The 16,826-nt window shown below is 36.9% G+C and overlaps 4 protein-coding genes across 4 annotated transcripts; all 4 read right to left on the bottom strand.

Moving 5' to 3' along the window:
- Positions 1-1,151: 1,151 nt before the first annotated feature.
- LOC106133456 (uncharacterized) lies at positions 1,152-2,564 on the bottom strand. The gene is made up of 2 exons (XM_013333186.2): positions 2,495-2,564; positions 1,152-1,819 (listed from the first exon to the last, which is right to left on the bottom strand). The coding sequence occupies exons 1-2, from the start codon at positions 2,562-2,564 to the stop codon at positions 1,152-1,154; spliced, it is 738 nt and encodes a 245-aa protein (XP_013188640.2).
- A 3,463-nt stretch (positions 2,565-6,027) lies between these two features.
- LOC106133457 (uncharacterized) lies at positions 6,028-7,995 on the bottom strand. The gene is made up of 2 exons (XM_013333187.2): positions 7,822-7,995; positions 6,028-6,866 (listed from the first exon to the last, which is right to left on the bottom strand). Exons 1-2 carry the CDS (start codon positions 7,889-7,891, stop codon positions 6,139-6,141), a joined length of 798 nt encoding a protein of 265 aa, XP_013188641.1. The 5' UTR covers positions 7,892-7,995; the 3' UTR covers positions 6,028-6,138.
- A 1,489-nt stretch (positions 7,996-9,484) lies between these two features.
- On the bottom strand, positions 9,485-11,065 carry LOC106133494 (ATP-dependent RNA helicase A). Its single transcript, XM_013333237.2, has 2 exons — positions 10,537-11,065; positions 9,485-10,407 (listed from the first exon to the last, which is right to left on the bottom strand). Exons 1-2 carry the CDS (start codon positions 10,607-10,609, stop codon positions 9,818-9,820), a joined length of 663 nt encoding a protein of 220 aa, XP_013188691.1. The 5' UTR covers positions 10,610-11,065; the 3' UTR covers positions 9,485-9,817.
- A 2,262-nt stretch (positions 11,066-13,327) lies between these two features.
- Positions 13,328-15,914, bottom strand: LOC132902963 (uncharacterized). Its single transcript, XM_060950057.1, has 2 exons — positions 15,814-15,914; positions 13,328-14,621 (listed from the first exon to the last, which is right to left on the bottom strand). The coding sequence occupies exons 1-2, from the start codon at positions 15,881-15,883 to the stop codon at positions 14,311-14,313; spliced, it is 381 nt and encodes a 126-aa protein (XP_060806040.1). The 5' UTR covers positions 15,884-15,914; the 3' UTR covers positions 13,328-14,310.
- Between the last annotated feature and the right edge of the window lie 912 nt (positions 15,915-16,826).

Below are 16,826 nucleotides of genomic sequence, written 5' to 3'. Positions count from 1 at the left end.
GATCAAATAAATTATCTCGTCTTAAACGATTTTATCCTAAATTGTATTGCATCTACCTAACTTTAAAGTTAAAATAATAAGTATTGATTTATTCTAATTGTTTACTTTTTAAATTATGTCTTAAAGTTTATTTATTTACATTTTCAGTTCCAAGAGAAATCAGAAAATTTTTATCTGGTACATACTGAAATTGTAAATATGACTGTAATGACCCATGTTGCCTGATTTGAAATAAGTGATTAAATATGATATTTCAGGGTCGTCGCCTTCCGGAAATGCAGTGGTAGCAATATCGTCCAATGACCCAGCAGTCCTTCAATACATCTCATCTAAGTTCCCCAAGTCTATGAACCAAAGGGTGATATCAAACGGGAATCCCAGAGTAACTATTAATCAAAGAACCGTCTCAAACAGAAATCCAGGAGTTATTAGAAAATCGTTCAGCATCGCTTCCCCTGGGCAAGCCGCGGCCGGCACAGGCCGTAGTTTTGTTTCCACTTCAGCGTTCAACCCATTCCTATCCCCTCTATTTTTCAACCCTTTGAATTTCGAAGGCATCGGATTGGGCAATTTTGAACCAATGAATTTATTCAAAGGATTCGAGAGTTTTCCAGAGGCAAGTTTTTCGGGACCGGGCGCGATTAGTGCGGTATCAGCTGTGAACGATAACGGTCGCGTGTATGGCAATGTGAAAACCATCAGGTATAACAGTAGACCTAAGAATAACTAGTGACAATTATTGTTGTTTGTAGATGATACAGGGTAATAAATAAGTTTACACGAAATTGTGTTACTGTTATTATTTATTATTATAAATAAATTTGATAGACTTACTAAATTAAATAATAGAGACAAGTACTTTAAATGTAGTCGTCTCTATATTTAAATTATATAATTACAATTTTTCAGTAATCAGACTATCTATCAGAATATTGACAAAACTTTACACAATTAAAAAAATGTTATGAAATTCACATCTCAACACAGCCCAAAACGTAAGTCACCTATTCAAATACAAATAATACATACACTTCCGTGAACAAATTTTTTGAAACGTTCATTTCTGTGAACAAATTTCTTTAATAATTTTAACCAAAGGTCTGACTTTGTAAGGCAACTTCAACACATTACACAAGTGCAGTCTTTAAAATTTAATAATAACTAATTGCGTGTGACTGCGCGGCTTGAATGCCTGGGCCATTGATGGTAGTAGCTCCGCTGTTCTGAAGAGACGCACCATTTTGCTGGACAGCATGAGCTGTACTGGCTTTGTAGCCGTTCACGTCTTGAGAAGCGGCAGTGGCTGAACGCAAGCCACCACCATTCACTGACTGAGCGTTAGAAATAGCCGAGTTGTAACCCAGACCTTGCTGGGTCGCGGAAACGGCGGATTCGTAATCTTGACCTTGCACGTTTTGGGCTGAAGATAAAGCAGTTTGGTACTGGCCATTGTCCACTGTGTTTGTGATAGCGGCTCGGTAGCCGTGGTACTGGGGTTGGTAAGGAGGTGTATTCTGAACGTTGGAAATCGCTGAGCCGAATTGAGGGCTATTGTACGCTTGGGCTAGTGACGAGGACGCGGGGAAAGAGTGCCTCAATTGATTTGTAGGTTGGTAGTAGTTGTTGGCAGCGCCTACTCCTCTTGCGTAGTTATTCCCAGTGTTGGCGAGGCCTTCGCCGTAAGCGGACGCGTCGCCGGTGGAGAAGGATGATCCGATGCTGGTGGAGTGCTTGACTCCGGCCACGTCGCTGCTAAAGCCGCTACCGAAGCCGTACGCCACATTGGGCGCTTGACCAAAGCTGGGGTCGTTTTTTGGAGCTGGTGGAAGTAGAAAATGTATAAGTTTCCTTTAAATAATACTATACAGAAAGACTGTATCTGACTACCTCGGGATACAAATCACAACATCAACACAAAACATAGAGGTTCCAATTCCACCTCGGCTATGTACACAAAAAATAGACATCAGACTCTACTTTAGCAGTATGCTTCTAGTTTGCAGTTTTATCAATCTGCGACCACGATCCAGGAAGGGATGAGTCAGTAACCCAGTTAATTCGGGCGGAGATCAGATGCCTAAGGGGTAAACGGAACCAGTCATCACAAGACCAAAGTCCACGTTTAGTTGGTATAATGAAACTTACTGAAAACTAAATAATTCACTTTTGATTCTTTCAAAATCGAGTTTATTTTTATTAACATTACCATATAATAACAACGATGATTTTATTTAACGCTTACTCTATTTGTTGACTGTTAGATAATGCATTTAGAATTTAGTCCGCTTAATTGTTTATACAATAAAGTAATATACAACAAATGAAAATTCCTTTTGGCTCTGTCTACTCCGTGGGGAATAAAATCGTTATTATATGTATTATAAATATTATTATAAATATATAATATATCTATATAAAAATCCTGTATCTTACAATAAAAACTCACACGGGAATCTAATGCAAAAGCATATAAGAACAGATTAATGCAACTTACCAATTACCCATATTGGAACAGCATTCGCCACCGCCAGTATCCCAAAAATTGCAACTAATCTTACTGACATTATGATTAAAACAAATTAGATTCTCTTATGACCTGTCTGGACTTTCGCCAGTTATAATGGATGGGTGTAAAATATATCTCTATGCTTTTATACGATCGAAATGCCCCCCACTCGTATTCTAACTAGATCTGTAATAGGTAAGCTACCGGTACTTTTAATAAATTTTATAGAAACTTTGTTCTAGCGAACGAAATCGTATCACTTAAATCTTTCACTGTTATTGCGCGCACGTGGAATAACGCTTAATTATTTAAAAGTTAATGCCGTGTGGTTCCCGGCATCAATTGAAAAAAGAATAGGACTACTCCAGCCCCATGGCTGTCGTCAAAAGCGAATAAGGGATAGACTTGGGATACACCTGGGATTCTTCTTTTAGGGGACAGGCTAGCAACTTGTTACTATTTTAATCTCAATTCTAACATGAAGTCAAACAGTCGAACGTGGCTCATCAGTCTTTTCAAGACTGTAGGTAGACTCTGTCTTTGCAAGGGATATAGACGTGATTGTATGTATGTATGTATATAAAAGTTATTTGATAAGAAACTTTTATTAATACTAGTCTTCGCTTTTGAAGGAATTCCGGGAATACTCCTTAGGAGAAGTTACCTAGTTCTATTCCTAATTTTCTTTCTACGGCAAGTTTCAAAGCAAATTAAGATTATGAATTGTATGTTTGTAACTACTTCAGAAACAATTGAAAGTACAAAACATAGACATTAACATAAAATACCGTCTATTTCCCGTAGGCGTAAAATGTTTGGCAGTCCAAGTTTTTTGTTAACTACCAGACCAGAATTGAAGCTTTATTTGATGCGTGTACGCCTACTCCCAGGTCTTCCCCGGATTTGATAAGTTACCTTCGCCTAGGCCTTTCCTTTCCATACATTCTTTGTTTATTTGCTTAGTGAATTTTCAGATAGAAGAAAAAAAAATAATTTGATCCATATCATAAATGCGTAGGATGAAGTTAGGTGAAAAATTATATTTACTTCCTATTTCAATAAGGAAAGCATGTTCTCCTAGGTATATTTCACGACCAATCTTCATTGTAGAAGCTTTTTGTGAAAAGTTATGCCTTGCTTTTTAAATGCTCTGGTAATGTTATGGTTTACCTTTTTATATAATAACAAGTGTCGAAAAATTTGTAAAAATCAAAATAAATCATACTTTTAAGTGAAGTAATGTTATATTTCTTCACTCATAAATAAATATTTTTAGGTGCGTTCACAATTAAATGTAATGTCGCACCGTTTTGGACATATCAAGCGACAAAACATTTCAGAAAATTGAAGCATAATTAACCTTAAAGGTGCAAAGTAGGAATATTTTACGGTAATTAGTTAGTTTATTAAATTAATTGGTGCCGTGGTTCCCGGCACCAACATAACAAAGAATAGGACCACTCCATCTCATTTTCCATGGATGTCGTAAGAGGGGACTAAAGGATGGGCTTATAAACTTGGGTTTCACGTTTTAGGCGATGGGCTAGAAACCTGTCACTATGTGAATCTCAATTCAATAAAGCTTAACAGCTGAACGTGGCCTACCAGTCTCTTCAAGACTTTTGGCTCTGTCTACCCCGAAAGGGATATAGACGTGACTATATGAATGAATGAATGATTAAATTAATTTTGATGTAATGTGAGAGATAATATTTACCAGTTGTGCCAACCTTATAATATTTCGATTTCTTTGGTGCCGTGGTCTTTGGTGCTTATAAAACTTGGTACCTATTCTTCTTTTAGGCTACGGGCTAGCAACCTGCCTCTATTTGAATCTCGATTCTATCATTAAGCCATACAGCTGAACGACTTGACTATTGGCTCTGTCTACCCCACAAGGGATAGAGGTGCAAACGTGACTAGGTATACATATACAATACAAATACATTAATTGCGATAATTAAGAGGAATGGCAGAAAAGAAATTTAAAGATACATTTGAGTGCTGTGATACGATTTATCAAATGAACAAGACTAGGTACAACTTAAAAATAATATTACGTTTTGATTACAAAATATCTTCATTGTTAGGTATATAAGAAAGGTTTAGCAATGCAGCATGTAGTACTCATTAAAGCTTCTTTGTTCCAAACCCCTTTAAAATATTTCAAAAACGTAATTACTTTAATAATAAAAAATTACGGTATTTTTTTTTTCATTTTTGTGAAACCAAGCGACGGACGGACCCGTTAGGTTCGGAGCAGGATTTTTATCGATCACTTTTTACTTTTTTTTAATTTTAAATTAATGATAGCTATAAACACTTGACTTCCTGCCTCAGAAGCACCTGTCAATCAGCCTCCTGGTAAGATCAGTACTAACAGTACATTTTTTGCAAACATTTTGTTTTAATCGTGCTCACATTCAGGGGTCACCGATCTCTGTTCTGTTCATATTGTTAAATTATAGAATCTATAATGATCTATAATATAGATCATACCAAACTATATAAGCGTTGTTTTGATGAGAATACACGCATTTGTTATGCAATAGTCCTTCAGAAGATTTGTACAGTTAATATTGTTACAAGTATTATTGGTTATTTATTACTTGTATTGTTAACATAAAAATGGATTTTACTATAACATTATTGTCTATGTTATGTTCAGTTTCAATCATACGAGGAACTCCAATATTTTTGTCAGGTACAGTTATTTTTAAATACGAGTATAATTTTTAAAAATGGTTTTATTATTTAACTTAAATTGAGTGCATTAAATGAATGTGACTGCTTAATAAAAATATTAGCAGTAAATATTAGAAGTTCTATAAGATATGTATGTAATAAATCAGCTTCTGCTTTGGCAATACCTACTTTGGCAAACCTTATCAATTTTAATCGAGACAAATTATTAGTGCCGATAAGTTTTAAGAATTAAAAAGTAATGCAGATTTATATTAATAGGTATACGTTTACTCCCAATTTCAGGGTCATCACCCTCTGGAGAAGCCGTCATCGCAATTTCGTCTGATAATCCAGACGTTGAGAAGTACTTGAGATTTGGCTTCCCAAAGCTGGATAATGCTGATGATTCCATTGTCACAGAAGCAAAAGATGGTGAGAATAGTAACGGTAGAAGTGTAGCCGCATTAAGTACAATATCTGGAGCCAGTGCTAATACAGGCAGAGGATTTCCTTCTACATCTTTCAACCCTTTCCTACTGCCATTTTTCTTCGCTCCACTCAATTTTGAGGGCATTGGCTTGACGAATCCAAGCTCTTGGAATTGGCAGAGAGGAGTGGAAGGTTACTATGATCCTACCTTAACAAGAAATGGTCACATCACGACAGTGGCAGCCGTTAATGACAATGGCCATATTTATGGTAATGTCAAAACTCTGAATATTGATAACAAATCACTTTAGCTAGGTGTAATTTGATATGTAGGTTTACGATTACTTTGTTAAGTTTCAAATAAACAAATTTTATATTTCTGTCAGTCTTTTATTGACAACTCCTCATTTAAGTCTATACAAAGACAATGAGATAAGTACAACTACAATAGTCATCTCAGTGTCAGTGTAATCTAAAAATTTATATTAATTGTATACTAAGTCTAAAATAAACTCTATCTAGTAATAGCCAGTGTTCATGGCATGTGACTGGGCTGCCTGGATACCAGGCGCGTTGATGCTAGAAGCGCCACTTTGTTGAAGGGCTCCACCTTGCTGTTGAACGGCCTGAGCTGTACTGGCTCTATATCCACCGATATTTTCAGCAGCAGATACAGCGGCTCCATAACCAGCGAAATTATTTCTAGAATGGGCAAAAGTATCACCATAGTTGCCAGTATTAGCCGCTGACATGGCTGATCCGTAATGTCCATCATTGCTATTAGCAGCAGCTACTGCGGATTGGTAATCTAGGCCCGTATTTTGAGCTGAGGACACAGCTGATTGGTAACGCGCTGGTCCAGCATTTTGAACTGCTGACGCTGCCGCTCCATATTGACGGCCATTGTGCGACTGCGCCGAGGAGACAGCCGAGCTGTAATCTCCGATATTTTGGGCAGATGAGACGGCAGATCCAAAAGATGTGCGACCAAAGTCGTTGTTGTAGGGTAATGGGTAGCGTGGGTAGGACGGTCTGGCATTGGCGATGCCTACTCCTCGGGCATACGCGTTGTCGCTTCCACCCATCCCGGAGCCGTAAGCCTGGGCGTCGCCGGTGGAGAAGGAGGAGCCGATGCCGGTAGAGTGCGCGATGCCGCCGATGTTGCTGCTGAATCCGCTGCCGAAACCAAACGCAACGCTCGGGGAACGTCCAATGCGCATTAATGTCGTGGGGAAGAAATCAGCTCCTGTGAAAGAAATGGAAAGATTTGTTATTTTTTAGGCGATTGAATGCAATGTAAGGAATATAAGAAACATCTTAAAATTAGATAGATTCCATAGAAATCGGAATAAATTTCTATAGACGAAATATCTAGAGCTAGTCATATTATTATTAATCTTCTTTTGTTTGTTCACAAACAATGCGACACCGATATTACAGAGTGTGCCAGAGAAGTATAAGTATATTATCTATAAAAAAAACGTAAAAAAGGTATTACATACATACATACATATGATCACGTCTTTATCCCTTACGGGGTAGACAGAGCCAACAGTCTTGAAAAGACTGATAGGCCACGTTCAGCTGTTTGGCTTAATGATAGAATTGAGATTCAAATAGTGACGGGTTGCTAGCCCATCGCCTAAAAGAAGAATCCCAACTTTATAAGCCTATCCCTTAGTCGCCTTTTACGACATCCATGGAAACGAGATGGAGTGGTCCTATTCTTTTTTTTTATTGGTGCCGGCAACCACACGGCAAAAAGATATTCAATTACATTAACTTGTTGGTGTTGACTTGTAAACAATTATTGACGCGCCATCTCCTTATTCGCTCTATGGCCTTGTATGTGTAATGGTTTTCTGCTATATTGAAGAACAACCGAGCGTCTGCTACGACCACCATCCTAATTCCACAAGTGAATACAATCGGTCCTCCGTGACCCTGACAACTGACTGACAACAGGGAATTTTTACCCTATTTTGAATTATGGAGATTTTGGATATATTCAGTTGCATAAATGTGCTGATTTCTTCAAGATGAATTGGTTGGCATTTTAATCGACTAGAGTCATTACTAACAACTACATGTTGTTGGAATACGAACCTAGACACTAAGCTTTTGCGTTCCAAATTTGTTAATAACCACTCCACCACTGACGCTTAAGAGGATCCTGTTTATAATACTTATCCAAGACGTACCTGTGATCCATATTGGCACTGCATTGCAAGCCGCCAGCGCCGAAAAGAAATAGATGAGCGTAGCTACCATTGTCCTTACAGTACTTGTCAGATTTGCACACCTTTCTCCGATAATGGTTACTTGCGAATCATTTCTCCTAGCTTTTATAGTAAGAATACAGCCCCCACTCGCACTTTCTGGGTCACTGTGACGTTATCAACACATAGGTTCAAATTGTAATCGAAAATTACGGTAATGTAATTTGATTAGATGAAGCGATGATCACGCATATAATAATGACGCTTTTGTTTTAATATCTGAGACTAAATTCTTTTGTGATAATTCTGAGGGTGAAGAGAGCTAAGAGCGTCGGTGGAAAAATGACCAAGGGATATTGAAAACTAACGATCCCGAGTTCAAAAGTATACTAATGACACTTCTGAATGAAGTGCTTATTAATGCTCGATACTCTTAAGATGAGGGGTAAATTGTAAAGATGACCTGCTTGTTTAGGTCTGTACGAGAGTGGTCGCATCGGTAAGGTGTGTAAAATATGTGATGCGCAGAAAGGCACGGGTTCAAATCCCACCTCGGCCATGTACCAATGACTATTTTCAAAGTTATATACTGTTCTCACATACACACATACATACATAAAATCACGCCTCTTTCCCGGAGGGGTAGGCAGAGACTACCTCTTTCCACTTGCCACGATCTCTGCATACTGTTCTCACGGTGATGGAAAATGTCGTGAGAAAATCTGCACATTCAGGCAACCATGGATCCAATACGGGAGTCGCTTCGTGTAAAAATCTGAGTCACCCAATCTAGGATCCATGCTCAAAGGCATACCCCGGGCTCCTCTCCAGAGAGGTGAAGATGCAAACGGGACTAAAGCCAGGAGGAAGATACCTGCACGTTTAAGTGACTAAATGTGAAACCATGATTCAAACTGTATGAAACACGGTAGATTCAACTTACGTATTTACCAGATTTTCATTTTCCAGGATTATGTATAAGCCGACCCCAACTCCTCCCAATGTAAGATGAACCCCACGTATGACTATTAAGAATAGGACCACTCCATATCTTTACCATTATTGTCGTTTAAGGCGACTAAGGAAATTGCTAATGAACTTGGAATTCCTCATTTAAGCGATGGGCTGAATATCTGTCACTATTTGAATTCTATCATTCTGCCATACAGCTGAACGTGGCCTTTCAGTCTTTTCTAAATTGTTGGTTCTGTCTACCCTGCCAGGCGTATAGACGTGATTATATTTATGTATGTATAAATAGGAAATAAACCTTGTAATAAATAGAAAAGACTCATTGTTGTTGTCTAAATTAAATTTTAAAAGTTTGTATAATTTTAGTCCAATAAAAAGATATGTAATTTCATTTTATACATATAACTTAAGCTTCCTTTATGAATAGGATATTACATAGATCATACAATCGTAAAAATAACTAATTTTACTGTTAGTATCTAACCATACAAAACTATTCATTTTATTGATAAAAGTGAGAAATAAAAAAGAAAACAGGTTTTTCGATTCATTTCAGCTTTATTGAACCTTATAAATTAAATGGCATAATAAATACTTCACATAAAACTAAATCCTTAGTAACACGATTCGATCTTCCGATATCCTTGAAATCTGAATTATACCTATTCAGATGTTTTTTTGCATATTACACAAATAAAATCTAGAATTTGCTCTATTAAATGCATATCTCAAACAAAGATAAATTGAATTACTTAATATGCATTGTTGGATTTCTCGAGGCTTAGATTTTTTGAGGTTTAATGTATAATAACTTATTACTTTATGTCTTTTGATGTACCGTTCACTGCTTTCGCAATAATAAACAGATTTTTATGTTTCCCAGTAGTTTAAAATTATTTATCCTATTTACTGACTTTTAAACAATCAATCAAAGGGAAGCACTTACTAAATTCTTAACGTGCCTTCAACTACTTAAGACAAATTAGTCATTAGTAATGGTGGAAAATTAATTTTGTCTACCAGCGGCTGCAAAAGATCCAGCAACTGCAAAGTTCCCTTGCGGACTTCCTTCATTAGAACGTCCTTGATTGTAATCATTGTAACCACCGGCGCCAGCGCCTGATCCGCTTCCATCTACCTGGTTCACTTTCTGTTCATTATCTTCTGAAGCTTCATCAAAGAACGCCCCATGGAAGCCATACCCTCCTCCTCCTTGCTGACCCAAAGAAGGCCCATAATAATTACCGTTAAATTGGTTATTGTAGGAACCCTGGCCATTATTAAAATTGCCAGGTGGTCTTTGGTAATTGGGATACCTCTGATTGGGATAGCCTCCATTGAACTGATAATTGTTTGGGTAATACCCATTGCTGTAACCACCACCTGCCTCGTTTGCGGAAGACTGGGACTGACTGATCGCGATATTTATCGGAGGGTACGGTTGCTGGTACCCCTGGTAGCCGTAGTTTCCTTGGTATCCCTGATAACCTCCCTGAAAGCCGCCACCGTTGCAGATGCCATATTTCCGGCATAGTTTGTTGGCGTGACTCCTCGGCACTCGAACTAAGCCACTGACCGCTCCATTCCCTGCCGTATCTGCAAATCAAAGACACAAAGGGTTCCATTAGACTCAATTACCTAACGGTGTTTATATTGGAGTCGCGAATCTATCGGGCGATCGTGATACCCGCTGAGATTATAGTGTATCGATAAAGAAATTACAACCTTCGGCCGCAGATGGGCTCGATCCTAAGAAAACGATGCCAAAAAAGAACGGTAACAATCGTAAGCAAGCCATGTTTTGCTGTTTATTCCGTTATTGGGTGTGTTATTTTTTTTGTGGGTCAAAGCAGTTTTATAGTTTAACGCGAGGCCATCCCCCACACAGTATATTGAGGCATTGAAACTTTATTCGCGAAAATCCCACGGAAGCGAGTTGTAAACAATGTATTCTTTTGCAAACAATACGTACATTCTTTTCGGATTTGCCTTACATATTTTGTTTTCCTTCTGATTGATGGCTGATTTCTTTGCTGTTAATATTTTTAGGTCTATGAAAGATTTTGATCTTTTTTAAATAATGCACTATTCACATATAAACGTCTCTTGGGTTTTATTTCTCTAGCATTGATTTTAAAAGATAACCACGAGCTTTGAAAAAATAAACAAAAAATGCACTTGATTATAATGAGAGAGAGAGAGAGAATTTCAGTAATATCAGAGATAATATCCGATATCAGAGATTTAAAAATCTACAGACTGCATGTTCCCAGTTGCACCCAATTTTCTTTCATATTTTCTTCGTTCAAATGTCACCTCAGGCGCTAAGCAGGTCATTCACACCGACAACTATTTTTTAAAACTATTGTTTAGCATATCATCTTAAAGACCCATCTCAAACCGGAAAGCACATGCTTCGTGACAATAGAACGGAAGTTATATAGTTTCCTAAATCCTTGAGTTATAATATTTTTGCATAATTACAGATTTTACCTATAACAGTGCCGGCAAGGCTCGGCGTGGGTGTAAGGGTTAGGCATGTCTTATAGTAGACGCTATACAAGCTCTGCTATATTTTAAAAGAGTTTTAAAAATGTGAGAATTTCAAGTTTAATTGTATTATATAATTTAGCTTATTTAAATTACTTAGAGGTATCATAAAATAGAAGTGAAAATTGAGTATTTCAGTATAATCCCTAATTAAAAAATTTATGTACTTATTTTATTTTTTATTGTTATTTTATAGCAATCTTAAACAAGTCCATCAAAAAGCCATACAGCTGAACGTGGTCTTTCAGTCTTTTTAAAAACTGTTATGTCTATCTTCCTCGCAAGTGATTATAGTTGTGACAATATTTTTGTAATCGAAAACAATTTAGTTGATATTCCGTTGTATATTCTACCAGTGAGCAAACAGAACGAAAATTCTTTTTTTTTTTAAATAAAGTAATTCAGTGTTCTCAATTATCGCTAAAAAATAATTAAAAAATTAATTTTCGCTCAATATCGCTACCCAGTGGATCACCAGCTTAACTTGATTCACATAACCTTGGGCTTTGCGAACTTGAACTTAGATTATTTTGGCGATTTATAGCGAGGTGCGGTCCAATTTGTGATCCAATCTTGATTTATAAGCTATATTTATACCACATTTAAGCTTACATTCAAATATTGGATTTTGTTCATTCGGGTCGATAATTTAGTTATTATGTCATTGATCTTCCGGCTCGATTTTAATGGCAGATATAATGTAATGCAAATAAAGATTTACCATACATACATACCATCACGTCTATATCGCTTGCGGGGTAGACAGAGCCAACAGTCTTGGAAAGACTAATCGACTACGTTCAGCTATTTGGCTTAATGTTAAAATTGAGATTAATATAGTGACATGTTGCTAGCCCATCGCCTAAAAAAAGAATCCCAAGTTTGTAAGCCTTAGTCGCCTTTGACGACATTCATGAGAAAGAGATTTACCCACCCAAATTATGAAGGTTCTTTTTTAAACTTAGGATAAGAACATGGTGAATGACTGTCACCGACTGCAGTGGCAGTGAATGGCAGAATACAATAGTGCGAAAAAATTAATATACACATACATACACATGGTCACGTCTTTATCCCTAGCGGGGTAGACAGAGCCAACAGTCTTAAAAAGACTGAATGGCCACGTTCAGCTATTAAAAATTAATATTTTTCGTTTAATAATATAATTGATAAGTCAAGCAGATGAATATCAAGAACAGTTAACAAAATTATTTTTTTTTTCTATAAATATTAATTATTCCTTATATCTATTATTCTATATATTAATTATTATTATTAATATGTAGGTCGTGTGAAGACAAAGCGGATTGGCTCCTCCCTCCAATGAATGTTATCCTAAAAAGAGTAATTTGTAACCGCTGTGGATTTAAATCCTGTTCTTCTAGTTAATTAGAAGTAGGTAGGTGCCTTTTGAACTTTATCACAGTCTTAGCTAAAACATAAATTTGAGACTCATTCACTCAATAAAACATCCATTATAATTACAGAGATTATCAATTCACAATCGTTTGTCGGCAAAAACTTGATAATGTTTCAACAAAGGGGCTTAACGGGTTTCTAAAAGCATTTAATTATGTTAGACTGTTTATCAAATCTTTAGTCTAGAAATATAACGGTTCTAACTTAACAGGTTTAGCCGTAAATTTATAGGTTTTTTTAAATCGTCGTTTTAATAAAGGCGTGTATAAATTAGCATATGCCGCGGGCTTGACGCTTGTAAGAATTTGCGCTGAAGTCACTTGTAGCATGTTTAAATTTGGTAGTTAAAATACATACATACATATAGTCTATATCCCTCGCAGGGTAGACAGAGCCAACAATATTGAAAAGACTGATAGGGAACGATGGGTGGTTTGGCTTGATTATAGAATTAAGATTTAAATAGCGATAGATTGCTTGCCCATCGCGTAAAAGAAGAATCCCAAATTTAAAAGCTAAAGCCAAGTTTGATAGTAAAAAAGGCAACTAAACTAACATAATAAACTAATATATTTATTAAATATTCAGTCATAATAATACAACATTACAAAAAAAATATATCTATCACACATATATTATCACACTTCTATAATAGTCTGGAAGCAAAGAATATACTACGTGCCAGCTGTTTCTCTTCTTGTGCAGATAGTAAAAGTCATACATATACATATAGTCACGTCTTATCCCTTGCGGAGTAGACAGAGGCAACAGTCTCGAAAAGAATGAAAGGCCATGTTCAGCTGTACGGATTCATGATGGAATTGAGATTCAAATAGTGACGAGTTGCTGGCCCATCGCCTACAAGAAGAATCCCCATTTTATAAGCCTATCCTTTAGTCGCCTTTTACGGCATCCATAGGAAAGATATGGAGTAGTTCTATTGTGGAGTGCTGGAAACCACACGGCATGTACAAGTCAATTAAGATCAAGGCTTAGAAACAAGGTTGTAAAAGGCGAATAAGGGATAGGCTTTAAAACTTGGCAGTGGCATAACTATACCATTCGTTGCCCGTGGCAAATTCATCGGATAGGTACGTTCTAAAACTGGGTTACAACCCTTTTTTTACAAAAGCTTTGAATTTTTAATATTTTTTTTACTTGTGTAGGAAACTGAGTAGGTAACAAAAATAAATCAAAGACTAAAACTTTTTTTTACTAAACATGTATGATAAATAAGAAATGTTGGGAGTTGGGATTCTCCTCTGACCGGGGGCCCCTTCCGGCTGGGAGCCCGTGGCATTGCCACACTGTAGTTACGCCACTGAAACTTGGGATTCTTCTTTAAGGCGATGAGCTAACAACCTGTCACTATTTGAATCTGAATTCCATTATCAAGCCGCACAGATGAACGTGGCCTTTCAGTCTTTGCGAGACTTTTGGTTTGTCTATCCCGCAAGGAATAATTGACGTGATTTTATGTATGCATGGTAAAAAAAAAACATTTACACGCAGACGTTTTCCATTTTCTTTTTAATTCTGTGCTTTCGCTCTAGCCACAGCGACTGCTATAGCATTCCCCGATTCACTTTCAGAGTTACTTGACGCATATGACCCTGACGATGAACCGCACGTTTCACACGGCTTCGCTTGGTGCTCGGGTTGACGGTAGGAGTCGTGGGATGGTTGGTATTCCCAGTAAGGTGGCGGCGGAGGCGGTGGGGGCCAGTGTGGCCGATGTGGGGGCCAGTGTGGCGGCGGTGGCGGTGGTGGGGGCCAATATGGCGGCGGTTCGCAGTAATGTGGGGAACGCTTGAACCTCCCGATTATTTTCAGATCACCGGCTGGAAAAGACAATTGTTTATTTAAAATCTTCAGTTTATCTTTATGGATGTTTTTAACAGTCTAAACTTCACTTTAATCCAATTGTACATACTTAAATACATACCATACGCGTTTAGTAATACATACATATAATCACGTCTATATCCCTTGCGGGGTAGACAGAGCCAACAGTCTCGAGAAACAGACAGGCCACGTGCAGCTGTATGGCTAAATGATATAATTGAGATTTAAATAGTGAGGTTCTTAGCCCATCGCCTAAAAGAATAATCTCAAGTTTATAAGCCTATCCCTATTCAATTGTAACGGATAGTTAACATGTATAATATGTTAGTTCTTTTCTCCCTCAGTCACCTCCTATGATATTTAAAAGAACATACACAAATACATATAATCACGTCTATATTCCTTGCGGGGTAGATAGAGCCAACAGTCTTGAAAAGACTGATAGGCGTTTAGATTCAAATAGTGCCTAATAGTGAATCCCAAGTTAAAAAGAACAGATAGAATTTTCTATCCTTCTCAGTAAAAAATCATAACATTTTATTATTTTTCTTAATTATTATTAAGAAAAATAAATTAAATATTTAATTTTTATTGTTATTAAGTAGTATTCAATTCAATGTTTTTCCTAACATTAATTGTTGTATACAATAAATTACAACTGGCGCAGTTAGTTAAGAAAATTTAAGGTTTCCAACAAAGAAGTTTGCAGAGTCTTATTATTATGACTAGCTGTCCCGCGACTTCGTCCGCGTGGAATAGTTATTTTATGCATCATTGAAGCCTTCCTCGATAAATGGTCTATTCAACACAAAATTTTTCAATTCGAACCAGTAGTTCCTGAGATAAGCGCGTTCAAACAAAAAAAAACAAACAAACAAACTCTTCAGCTTTATAATATTAGTATAGATAATAGGTGCCATGTTGTTCCCGGCACCATTACAAAAAAGAATAGGACCACTCCATCTCTTTCCTACGGATGTCGTAAAAGGCGACTAAGGGATAGGCTTAGAAACTTGGGATTCATCCTTTAGGCGATGGGCTAGTAACCTGTCACTATTTAAATCTCAATTCTATCTTAAAGCCAAATAGCTGAACGTGGCCTATCAGTCTTTACAAGACTGTTGGCTCTGTCTACCCCGCAAGGGATATAGACGTGATTATATGTATGTATGTATAGATAATACTTACGTCTAACTTCCGCCCTCGCATTTTCTATAGCTACTATACAGATCACAAACACAACACACAAACGCCACATTTTATTGTGATCTAAATCATATTATGACAGTTGACATTTTTATATGTTACTTAAACTAACAAGAGTAGAAACATAGTATATGTGATAACTGATTATGTACACTTATCTAGTAGGTGTCAAAATGTACTTTTGTGAATTGCTGCCTTCATTTTGTATATATGTTTGTGGCAACACTGTGTGCTCTGTTATTTGCATGCGGTTTTTGATGATGTAAGAAAATCTCCTGTTGTTTACGGGGAAATAACAGCATCGGTAATGTGTTTGGGAAATCCGAATTTGACAATGTAAATATATTTTTTGAAGTTTCCCGTGTTAATTTTAAAATGAAATTTATCTAATGTGAGGTAAGAAAGGGCGCGCTGTTTGAGAGTAAACACGAAAGCAGCGCATGATCGAACAAACTCTTCAGCTTTATAATATTAGTATAGATGCGGATAGCTGATGTAAGGTTCTTTACTTCTCCCTGTCAATGTTAGCGCTTGACTCAAATATAAATCGTATGATTACGCCTTTCGTGATTTTTTTTTCTATTTTCAAAAAAATAGTATTATTCTAAAATCCACCTTTATAACTGTACATTCACATTTCACGTCCTTATTATCCCTTACTGAGTAGAAAGAGCCGACTGTTTCGAATAGACACTACAGCTATGAATATGTACTAGGAATATGTATGGAGAGAAATGCATACATATCTACATACATATGGTCACGTCTATATCCCATGTGGGGTAGACAGAGCCAAAAGTCTTGAAAAGACTGATAAGCCATATTCATTGGCTTAATGATAGAATTGAGATTTAAATAACGACAGGTTGCTAGCCCATCGCCTAAAAATAGAATCCCAAGTTTGTAAGCCTATCCCTTAGTCGCCTTTTACGACATCCATGGGAAAGAGATGGAGTGGTCCTATTCTTTTTTGTATTGGTGTCGGGAACTACACG

Source organism: Amyelois transitella, chromosome 3 (genome assembly GCF_032362555.1).
Source record: "Amyelois transitella isolate CPQ chromosome 3, ilAmyTran1.1, whole genome shotgun sequence".
NCBI classification, from domain to species: Eukaryota; Metazoa; Arthropoda; class Insecta; order Lepidoptera; family Pyralidae; genus Amyelois; species Amyelois transitella.
Note: the sequence above shows the minus strand (reverse complement) of the source record. Positions and strands in the feature narration are given on the sequence as shown.

What these genes read in the sequence shown, in the direction of transcription:
- LOC106133456 (XM_013333186.2), bottom strand. Translation starts at nt 2,564, where the DNA reads ATGTCAGTAAGATTAGTTGCAATTTTTGGGATACTGGCGGTGGCGAAT. An exon ending in TGTTCCAATATGGGTAATTG is followed by an intron (nt 1,820 to 2,494) that starts GTAAGTTGCATT and finishes TACTTCCACCAG; the next exon opens with CTCCAAAAAACGACCCCAGC.
- LOC106133457 (XM_013333187.2), bottom strand. Translation starts at nt 7,891, where the DNA reads ATGGTAGCTACGCTCATCTATTTCTTTTCGGCGCTGGCGGCTTGCAAT. An exon ending in AGTGCCAATATGGATCACAG is followed by an intron (nt 6,867 to 7,821) that starts GTACGTCTTGGA and finishes TTTCTTTCACAG; the next exon opens with GAGCTGATTTCTTCCCCACG.
- LOC106133494 (XM_013333237.2), bottom strand. Translation starts at nt 10,609, where the DNA reads ATGGCTTGCTTACGATTGTTACCGTTCTTTTTTGGCATCGTTTTCTTA. An exon ending in GAGCCCATCTGCGGCCGAAG is followed by an intron (nt 10,408 to 10,536) that starts GTTGTAATTTCT and finishes TTTGATTTGCAG; the next exon opens with ATACGGCAGGGAATGGAGCG.
- LOC132902963 (XM_060950057.1), bottom strand. Translation starts at nt 15,883, where the DNA reads ATGTGGCGTTTGTGTGTTGTGTTTGTGATCTGTATAGTAGCTATAGAA. An exon ending in TGCGAGGGCGGAAGTTAGAC is followed by an intron (nt 14,622 to 15,813) that starts GTAAGTATTATC and finishes TGTCTTTTCCAG; the next exon opens with CCGGTGATCTGAAAATAATC.